Here is an 11,449-nt window from a genome sequence, read left to right as displayed (position 1 = left end):
TATTTTTAAATTCAACTTCATCCCCTGAAATATAAAGGTCTACCCTAAGAAACCCAAGGTTCACAATGAAATGCAGTCCTTCCTCTCTGTTGCATTCATGACTGTCAGAGTGTTACGCTTAAGCCACAATTGACTAGCTAAAGAAACAAACATGAGAAGACTAGGCCATCCCTTCCAAATGACACAGTTGGATTTGTTCTTCTTTGTTTTGTTCTCAGTGATATGGGTTAAGTCCACAGCTAGATTCATTCTTTAAAAATGTATTTGGAATATTTACCAAAGACTAGCCGTACTATGCCTCCATTTACTTTTAAAGATGGCTTGCTTTGGTTATTAATTTTCAAAGTTACAAAAACAAACAATAAAGCACATGAGCAGTGCCATAGGATCGCAACCCCTCTCTTCTTCCCATCCCCCAGGTGACAACACATTAAAAAAAAAAAAAAAGTCTTTGTTCTTGCTCAGAAATAGATTTACAAAGCTCCCAGTGAGAATGAAAATTTGCAAATATTCTTCATACTTTGGCATTCTTTTCCCTACAGGAATGTGTACACCTCCCTACCCCCTAGCGATGGGCAGACACACCTTGGTGGTGGTGTTCTTGTGTCAGTCAGGAGCAAACCAGATGGAAGTTCTTTGTTCATCCTAGCTTGATGCCTGGGTTGGTGGCCAAAGCTGTTCTAGCCCTAGGATTCATAAAAATCAAAGCAAATCAAATCCAGGCAGCACAGCACAGCATGGGAGGAGGAAGACAGACAGAGACCTGCAGACCACCATGCCACCTCAGACCTGCTTTCCAGCGCATGGCACAGGCAGGCTGTCAACACCTGCTTGCCAGGCTACACAGCAGGGATGAGGCTGTCACCCAGGGGCCCTCCAGCCACGTGGCCAGCCTGCAGCAGGAGCCACCACAATGTGTGTGTATGCGGTTGTCAGATGAGAAAGAAAAGTGGAGCAGCTTGAGAATTATGAAGAGAGATGGAACTGGAGACTCAAAAGTGGACAGGAGTAACCTGTTATGAGTGGCCAGCTCAGCCACCTGGGGCCATGGTGAGGCCTCAGCCTGAGCTGACACTGAGGGCCATTTCTGGGTCCACACTATACAGGGGTCGGTGTTGGTATCTGTGGCTTGTATTACCACTAGGAGCATGGTGATGTCCCTGGTCAGGGCAGTTGCCTTTCCCGGCCTTGGCCTTGCCCTCACCACCTAAGGCAATCAGGAGAGCTGGCCCTGAGGTCCAGAGAGTGGGTGAGCTGTCTCTGCTCCTCACTGACCACAGCACTCAGTAGATTATGCCCTGTACCTTACCTGGGCAGCAAGTAGTGCTGGCCCTGGATGAGGGGACACAGGTGAGCCAGCCCTGAGGGTAACAGTGAGAGAAAGCTGGCCCACTACTCATTTCCTATGAGGTGGTATACAGGAATGATGCGCTGCCCCCTTGCCCTCCCACCTGTGGTAGCAAGGAGAGCTGGCCCCCGAGGGGGTGGAAGCAGGAGAGCTTCCCTCATTGGCTGTAGTGCTCTAGAGAGCTGCCCCTGCACTTTTGCCTGAGCAACACAGTGGAGCTGGACCTGATGACCAAGGCATGGGTGAGCCAGCCCAGAGTGTGAGAGCAGGAGAGCTGATTCTACCTCCTGCTGATGGCAGCTCTGGGGTGCCTAGCCAGAACAGTGCTGGAGAACAGGACCTGGTACGGATTTTGGCCCACTCCAAAATCTATATGATCTCCAAACAGTTGGGAAAGTATAAAAGGGCCAGTCCTGATGATCCAACAGTGCAGGTTCTCCACAACAGGACAAGAAGAGGATAAGTGGGAGGAGTCCCAATGAGGTTCCAACATTGATGCTGTCACAGAAGCCAGAGATCTCAAACCAGATCAATATCTCGTTACAATGAATAATGCAAGTGAAGATGTGTGCACAGAGGAGTATACTGTGGGGTAAGATGTTTTCTATGCTTTGGTTTTTGGTGTGTGTGTGTGTGTGTATTTTATCTTTTGGGAGGGTTTGCAAGGGCAAAGGGCAGATAAAAATAAAAAGGGATAGGGAGATGAGTAGGACTGAGGTGCATGATGTGAAACCCACAAAGAATAAAAAGTTAAAAAATAAAAGTATATACCTCTAAATCCACAAACATTAGTTGGCCCTGGCTGGTACATCCTACCTTTAGACTAATTTGCATGTACCCCAAATAACTTCCTCTTCAAAATTAATTAAACTCTACCACTGGAAGCCTTCTGTAATTACTCAAATGCAAATGACCCAAGTCTCCACTGTATCTAATTCACTATAAAAGTTCAAAATCCTCCTTTCAGAATCTTGCGGTAAACTCCCTTGGAGTTTGGGATTTGGGGTGGTGTTTTGCCCACAAACTATACCTTGTGTCATGGTGGCTAATCAGTCCTGTTTGACACCATACAGCAGGGTGAAAAGGTAATGCTGTAATTGAAATACATAGCTGCGATAAAGAGGCAGTTTGCTTTGGTTCATAACTGACAAGTGAACTTTAAATTATTGATGAACTTAGACTCTAAGACAGTTACTCTAGTGGCATGAACATAACTAAGGCTCATCATTGAGACTTACTTGGCCAAAATGGTTTTTCACTGCTACATAAAACAAACAAACAAACAAACAAACCCTAATACACAGTAGGTATTCAATCAGTTTTATAGAATGAAAGAACTAATTCTCATACTTGGTCTAGCTTGTTGAGGAAAAGGATTGTTTCTCTTTTAGCCCAGCTCCTGGAACCAGATGAAATCAATTACTGCTGGGTGATTGTCTCGATGGGCAAAGCTGTTACCAGGACTTCAGAAAATAGTAAGTGACCAACCAACACTTCACCAGCTATCTCTTGTAGATTTGTTGATTCTGGAGTTACTGAGGTACGAAATCAGACTGATTCTCTGAGAAGGGAAAATCCTGTTGGGGGGATTGGGGAGAGTAAGGAACCAGGGCCTAGTCATAGGGCAAAAAGGAACTTGGAAAGTGTAAGAGAGTTGATGAAGGTGATATTTCACAAAGACTTTGGACCATGTAAAAGAGATGGCACACACCTTAAGAATTCTGAAGTTGTTTTCCTAGCGTCATCCTTCCCTAACAACAAACTCTATTCTGGGCACTTCATTACTTTGAATCTTCGATATACATGTATAGTTACAACTAGCGTTAATTTGGGCTGAGGAGATGGATTTGTCGTTACAGAGGACCTAGGTGTGGTTCTCAGTACACCTGAGGTAGTTAACGATTGTGTGTAGCCCTGGTTCCCCAAGACCCAGTGTTCTCTTCTGACCTCTGCATGTGCTGTACGCAGTGCACAGACACAGGTGCAGACAAAACATTTAACGGCTTTATTCTTCCTCCTCTGCGTGAAACCTCACAATCTTCCATAGAGAGTTAGGCCTAAATATCACACCTGGGGAATGCCAACAACTACTCCTTAGGATGAACTTTTCTAAACTGAAGTTTCAGCCAGACACAGCAACCTGCAAATTCAACACTCAAGAGTCTGCACAGAAAAAACATTAGTTTTGGCTAGCCTGGACTACATTGCAGGACTGGCCCCTCTTCTTAAAAGAAGTAAAATTAAATAAATGCTTTGAAAGTTCAAAGTAAACAGATAAATTGTCAATGTTATGAAATATGGAACTCACTTTGCACAGGATATTGTGGTGTAGTGATTGTGAGCATGGATAAAGGTAGCAATCAGAGACCATACACTGGTTGGTAAATAGTATCCTACTGTTGCCCTCCTGGTTCTGTGATGAAGGATAATAATATCATATCTGTACTGGCTGGGTTTTTTGTGTCAATTTTGCACAAGCTAGAGTCATCAAAGAGAATGGTGCTTCATTTGAGGAACCGCATCCATGAGGTCCAGCCATAAGGCAATTTCTCAATTAGTGATCAATGAGGGAGGGCTCAGCCACTGTGGGTGGTGCCATCCCTGTGGTGGTGGTCCTGTGTTCTGTACGAAAGCAGGCTGAGCAAGTCAAAGGAAGCAAGCCAGGAAGCTTGGCCTCTGCATCAGCTTCTGCCTCCAAGTTCCAGCCCTTCTTGAGTTCCTGTCCTGACTTCTCCAATGATAGACTATGACCTGGAAGTATAAGCCAAATAAATGCTTTCTTCCCCAACTCGCTTTTTGGCCATGGTATTCCCAGCATAGCAATAGAAACCCTAACTAAGACAGTGCCTTAAAAGTACTCAGAGAGGAACATGGAAGTATGATATTCAGAAGCAGTGTGTAACATAAAGCGGACAGAGCCACAAGCACCATGTACTGGCCCAGCATAACCAGTCATCATAGAAATGCTAGTTATTAGTGACATTATTTATATATCAGTGCAGAATAATTTGCACACTACTTTTTTTTTCAAGATGCAAGATTGGTTTAGTAGCACATTTCATCTTCAAATTATCCTTTGCAGCCAACAATACAGGTCACCCCAGTTTAACATGTGGAAACTTGGGTCAAATAGAGGAAGTAGTGCCAACCTCCAGTCACAATTACAGAACATGCGTGTGCCTTCTATAATGTCCTCTTCTGTCACCTTCAGTAATCTTGGAAAATGGTGCATAAACTCCAGATTCTATAAGCTTCCCTTATCTTCTAAGCCATCATTCACAGAGTTACTGTCATTTCAAAGGTCTGACTGCTGAGAACCCCGGAGCCTGCTCTGCTCTGAAATGCATCACATGTTGTCAGCCCACATTTGTGACCTCCTTCTCCCCACTATGTTCTCTGGAGGTTAGAGGATGTAGGCAGAATGCCTACATTTACCTATAATTTGAATTATAGATACCAGTAGAGTGTACATATGCCCCAAACATATGCTAGCTTTAATAATATATAGAGAATGGAATTTTATAATATAGGTTTGAGGTTGTTTTTTTATATATGTATATAATTGTTATCATTAGAAATAAAGCTTTCTTATCTGTGAAATGGAGACAATAGAAACATCATGAAGTCTTTGTAAAGAATAAATGAATTAGTAATGAATACCAAGTACTTAAAACAGCCCCTAATAAACATTAGCTCACTAAGTTTTTCTTTTTTAATTATTTATTTTATACATTACAAAATGATTCCTGATTTATGAACATTCTCCATCAAAGTCTCTCTCAAATATCTTCTTCCCCTAAAGCACCAGTACTTCATGGCTATCGATATCACACTTTTAAACATAGTTTTCAGATAATTATTTTTCCATGAAGAAGAAATTTTATATTCATTATAAGACACTTATAATATGTGAAATCACCTATCCCTGTAGAAAGAAGAGCAAGCTGTGATTCTGAACCTATAAAACAATTTGCCAAAGTATAGAAGACCTTATTCTTGTCCTCACTGCCTTAGTTGTACATTATGAATTTCCATTATGAATGTATAGTATAGTTCAACACTGTTTTCCAAAATAATAGGAAATAGCTCCGTACATTTATCTTTGTTCTAGTATCTAAATTCTACTATTAGTTTTGGCATAAAAACCCAATGCCTGTTACAGTCAAAATTAGAAATGTGTCTCATCCATCACTAAGTATGTTCAGAGTTGGACCAACTAAGTTTTCTCTCAAATGCATGTGCTGAAAAACAGAAAATAGCCAGACACATCTAATTCACTATTCAAGCAAAAATAGGTTCTTAAAGGGTTGCTTGGCAGTGTCTGATTCCAACTGTATTTATTTGAAAATCAGTCCTTACCTGAAACTATGCTTAGAGTCGTCAGCAATGTTTTCTCAAATATTGTTCCATATGCATTTCCCAGAACACTAGTGTTACCAGATATTAATTTATACTATTTTAAAAATATACATACATTCTGGGCAAACTTTGGAGGCAGAGGCAGGAGGAGCTCTGTGAGTCTGAGGACAGCTGGTTTACACAATGAGTTGCAGGACAGCCAGGAGTATGTAGAGAAACCCTGTCTCAAAACAAACAAACAAAAATGCATGTCCACATTCAATGGGTCCCTGATAAATAAAAATGAGGTGCACTGAGTTAAATCATTTACTGAATTTTCATTGTGAAATATATCTAGTGTCTGATAGGTTAGTGTGGCCCTCTAAAAAGGATCACAGCGAGCCAGACCTCATAGAGTTGGGCCACAGAGTGGCCATCTCACACCACATCTTTCTGGTTCTGGTATTCCATGAAACAGAATTGGAAAGTTGCTTCAGACTGTAATACATACATGCTTGCATTTGTTGTCTGTATTCTTTTTCTCAGTTCTGGAAAGAACTGCTTTTTCTGCACTGAGTTTTTAGATCAATTCACTTATTTGCCCTTCTATAGGTAGGGAATTCATCTACCATGTCAAATCTAGTTTCTGTTTTAGCGTCAATTATTATGAATTTTAATTAATTGTTTTTTAATCTCCTCAGGCAATGGTCTCCTGCTCTGAAAACACTGTGTGCTAACTCATAATTGAATCACATGTCAGAATACCCCAGAAACTGAACTCTACAAAAAAGACATCAGTTCATCTACACACTGCTCCCCATTCAAAAGGTGGGAATTTGAATTTTGAATTATCACATGGAATTCGATGGGCAGATGCCCAGAACACTCAATTAGCATTGAAGACCTGTATATTCTTTCATAATGCACCATGCTAATAATGAGTAATAAGAAAAGCATTACATATTAAAACTGCATTAAGCAGAATGCTTGAGAGTTAGGATATAACACTCTTTCTAAAGTTTTCTACTCACAAAAAATACTGCTACTTCAAGAAATAAAAGTAGGTTCCTAAATGTAATGCTGTTTTCTTACAGCAGCTCTTCATTTCCATTGAAATTCTGAGACAGAAGAGACAGAGCAGCAGTAGAAAGCACCAGCTGCTCTTGCAGAGGACCTGGGTTCAGTTCCCACATGGCAAACCACAACACTGGCAGTTCCAGTTAGAGGGGATCCCATGTCCTCTTCTGATCTCCCTGTGTAACGGGCACAAATGTAGTGAAATACATACATGCAGGCAAACATGTAAGGTAAAAATAAATAAACCTTTAAAAACAAAATCTGAGACTTCAGAATTAAACATGAAGTGTCATGTCTCAACTGTAGGCATACTATTACCTGTATATAGGCATGCACACTTACATTGAGCTGAAATGAAAATATTAATGTGGTTAATCTTTATAACCTTCATGCATCGAACATGCCCAGTTCAAGCCTCTGGGGAAACTGCAAGACTGCAGACAGACTGCAGTCTTGATCACACTGGTTCCCATTTTTCCATGGACAGGAAACAAATGTTGTCCCATAAAATCACTGAGAAGGCTATCAGACACAATATTGTGATGAAGAGCAGTCATGTGAGTCTGTTAAGTTACCCAAAAACAGTTTAAATGTTTTAAATGCGTTGTTTAGGATGACCAATTTGATAGTATATTCCTTAACTTGTCAGACTTTTCTATTACAAGTCAGAAACTTTGGAATCGTCTCTTTTAAAACAAATCAAATCAAAACAAAACAACAACAAAAACAAAAAAACATTAAACTTACTTCTAAGTATTCAAAGCCACTAGCTAGTATCTGGATTCATGTTTCTGATACAAAACCCTTCATATAGCCTGAAGAAATTTCCCTAGGCACTTCAGGAATAATCAAATTTCATGTTAGCTATTAAATTACAAGCATCAGATTACGTCTTCCAAATGTCTCCGTAGAAATCCTAAAGGCCCATAGAAAATATGTTAGCCCTAAGCCAAAGCTGGCAAGTGAAACCCTTTACCTGTAATAGCAAAACAAAAGCCCGACCTTCAGAACCCAGCAGGCCCCTCTGCAAAGTGGCACGCGGTGCGCCTGGTCCCCATTGTCCTGAGCAAGTTCTTTGTAGCAGTGGGAGACACTGCAGAACAAAAATACTATTACAAATCCTTCAAAAAGAACATTTTTTTTTACTTCGATAGAGACTTTTGACATTATTTATTAGGTTCAAAAATGCTTCACAAAGCCTAACAATGGTTCTGTGGAAACCAATACATCTGAGGCCCTTTCTGTTGTTCTGGGCAGGCATTGATTGGAAGATGGGCAGTGCTCGCAGAACAATCCCTTCTCAGCAGTCATTGTAAATGAGCATTCACCACCATATTCACCACTGGCCTCACAGTCTGTGAACAAGTCGTATGGAAACGCTGGGGTGGCCGCGGGGCCGGGGAGGAAAACAAACGGGTAGGAGAGCCCACAAGCAGAGGCAGGGGCTCTTTGGCCGCACGGGAACGAGTACGGAAGAAGAAAGCTGCCTTTGACCTCCACTCTGTGGGGAGATGAGGATTCCTGGGGATCCTCTCTGGTGATGTGGCACCCGAGCCTCTTGTTAATGAACTTCCGCACACGGTTAGGAAATCTGTGTTTGTCAGCAACTCTGAGGCTGTCTCCTTATCCTGCTGCTTAGTTTGCGAGGAGGAAGTCTTAGAGCTGGTTTGCTGGCAAGAGGCGTTCTGGCTGGCCCTCCTGCAGAGACCAATGGCCGTGAAAGGTCTCGACACACGACCTGGAAGGCAAAGCAGAGTGGTAGCAGAACTCTAGCCTGGACAAGGATACAAGGCAGCAGCTGGGATGGAGAGAAGAGAAAATCCCTGACCACCCGTAACAGCCCAGATGCTGACTCTTCCTCTGCTGGTGCTGGAAAGAGGATCTGGAGTACAGGAACAGTGTTTCACAGGAATCTGTTCAAATCTCCTGAGAGAAGACAGAAGACATTGGTGACTAATGTGGGACGGCGTCTTCTTATCTGAGAACTTTGTAAAGAGAAAAGTTACTGAATCATGTTAGACGTGCTAGAAAGGATCAACGGCCTGCTCAGGCTGGCAACCGATCATCTGAAAACAAATTCAAAAAGCTAGTTGCTTCAGTGATTTTATTAGAAATTGTAAAACCAGATGAAAATGGAAACTGGGTAATCCTGAAGCTGAGTCTCTCCCACTGACATTCATGTCAGGTTAATTTCCCCTCTTTGCTCAATCGTACTTCCATTGCTCTATGCTCTATGCATTTTTATGTTTACAGTCTTACAGTTTTTATTTGAGAAATCCTACACATTGACCTATATACATTGAAAGAAGATTCCTTCAGTAATAAACTGAGATAATGTACATGCTTTAAATTATTTTCTGCAAGTCTCTAACGGTCTTTTCAGTAAAAGGAATATTCCAAGAATATTTTAAACAACCCACAGAATTATTTTCAAGTTCAAAAATGTGTAAAATTAGAATGTGTGTCTTCCTAACACAGGGTGTCAGATAGCCAATAGATCTCCGGGATGAAATTCGTTCCCACCACATTGCTGTGCCCACCGAGAGTCTCCTCCCGTGGACTTAACACACCTGACAAACAGACGAACAACACAGCAGCCTCATGAACCTCACTCATCCAAAGGGAGAATTATTCCTGAACATAAAAATGGAACATCATCTCTAAATGTCTAAATGAGTGACAACTTTCAAGTCCAGAGTGATGCAAAAGACTAAGAAGACAGTAGTACGGACTTCCAGACCTAGCAGTTGAGCCATTTAATTATCGGCCATATTTAGTGCATGAAAAATCTACTGAAACTCTGGAATTTACCATAACAGGATATGACATAGGCAGAGTACGTTGCCCTCTTACACTGAAAAATGAACATTCTTTCTTTTGAAACACCAGTAACCACGATGATGCATTCGGCAAGCAACAGGGCCAGTGTGAGGGTCTAACCACAGTCCAGACCTTCAGAGTCCAACCCTGGAACATCAGCTGGCCTCAGCGGTCCAGCTCTCACCGGGAACATGGAACCTCTAGGAGCTATGTCACTTGAGTGCTGAGGAAATTAAATTTGTTCATTCATTTATTCATTGGCTGACATTCAGGAACCTGGTAAGTGGCCAAGAGCATTCAAAACATTAAAAATACAGAAGAGAATAAGGCAAGTGATATCTCTGCACTTACACAGCTTATATTCTCTTTGTGAGAGAAGGGGAGGAAAGTGAAGGAAAAAGACTCATGAATTCTTATAAGTAAATTTAGAAATCTTAATTTGTTGATAAATTGTAAGAGAAAAATAAAGCAAGGAAGGAGCTTAGGAAAGACCAACGGTGTCACACTTCACTAAAGTCTTGAACATGGAAAATTAAATGGGTTAAATATGTGCAGGAAGACTATGACGAAGGGTTAAGCCCTGAGAACATTCTGCGTGGGCAAGACCCGTCATTTCCCTGTCAACCTCTCAGCGCAAGGGTGCTCTGACCTGGAGCCAGAGGGAGAGGCGTGAGTCCTGGCTCCAACACCAGAAGCCCAACAGGCCTCGGCTTCTTGAGGACCTCCACAGAGGGGTCCTCAAGACTAAAACTGAGGGTGTGTGCTCACATTAAACATTCCTTACACAGAGCAACACTCGGAGGAAGCTAACCGGGCTGGAGAGATGGCTCAGTTCGTAAACGCTGCCTCACAAGCAAACCCCCGGTGTGGGGACAGGTGCCCGCCGTCCCCGCAGTTAGCGAGGCAGAGATGGCAGCGTCCCTGCGAGGCTCGGGCCAGCCCGTCTAACCTAGTGAATGAGAACCAGACCAACGGACCCTGTCTCAAAAGGAAGAAGACTCCTAAAGGTGAAATTTGAAGCTGTTCGCTGGCCATCACACACATACTCATGTGCATGCATGTTCATGCACGCGCGTGCACACACACACACACACACACACACACACACACGTTTTTTTAAAGTGTTAGCCAACTCGCATAATCCGCATCCTATCATTGGGTCCAGCATCCCAGAAATGAAAGAATCCAGACTCGTATGTGCAAACCATCTTACATCACCCGTCTTAGCATCTGGAGTGCAGTCTCTTCCCCACCCCCCACCCCCCACCAAAAATAAAAATGAAAGATTCGCCACCGCATCGACCTGATCCCTCCTCCTCCATGTTCCTTCCCAGTGCTTTCCTCACGTCTCCTCTCCGGTTTGAACATCGTCACCATACACACCACAGGCGTCACAGCATCTCTGCAGTGCTGGGGGAACGCTCCTTAAGGAACCTTCCTAAGGATAATTACCCTTGAGTTATGAGAAGAGAAGGCCCAAAGAGCTCCCAGGGAACTGCTCGGCGGCTGCAGAACTGACGCTGCAGGGGGCGGAGACTTGACTCGAGAGCTCCAGTTCCCAAACCCTTTCCTTACGTCTTATTTCCTTAGTTATTTATTTTTAAAAATCTTTGTGTGTGTGCACATACGTGTGTGAGTGCACGTATGTGTGTGCTTGCGAGTGTGTGTGCACAGTATATGTTTGCATGTGTAAACACGCGTGAGCGTGCGAACATAGACTTGTGCACTTGTGTGGAGGACCTACTCGAGGTTTTCCGCCTCACCTTTCTCCTGGTTTGAGACAGCCTCTGTTTCGTCTGGTTGGTTGGTTGGTTGGTTGGTTGGTTGGTTGGTTGGTTGGTTGGTTGGTTGGTTGGTTGGTTGGTT

At 42.7% G+C, this 11,449-nt stretch overlaps 1 protein-coding gene across 1 annotated transcript in view; it reads right to left on the bottom strand.

Moving 5' to 3' along the window:
• Window positions 1-8,070: 8,070 nt before the first annotated feature.
• The window catches only part of CUNH12orf42 (chromosome unknown C12orf42 homolog), a 91,184-nt gene continuing 87,805 nt past the window's right edge, over window positions 8,071-11,449 (bottom strand). The window contains exon 5 of the mRNA XM_055627786.1: window positions 8,071-8,501. Coding sequence (XP_055483761.1) covers window positions 8,071-8,501 — 431 coding nt within the window. The remainder of the gene's footprint in view (window positions 8,502-11,449) is intronic.

This window comes from Psammomys obesus, unplaced genomic scaffold, assembly GCF_907164565.1.
Source record: "Psammomys obesus unplaced genomic scaffold, mPsaObe1.curated_primary_1811, whole genome shotgun sequence".
In the NCBI taxonomy this organism is placed as follows: Eukaryota; Metazoa; Chordata; class Mammalia; order Rodentia; family Muridae; genus Psammomys; species Psammomys obesus.
This window is presented reverse-complemented; position numbering and strand designations above follow the sequence as displayed.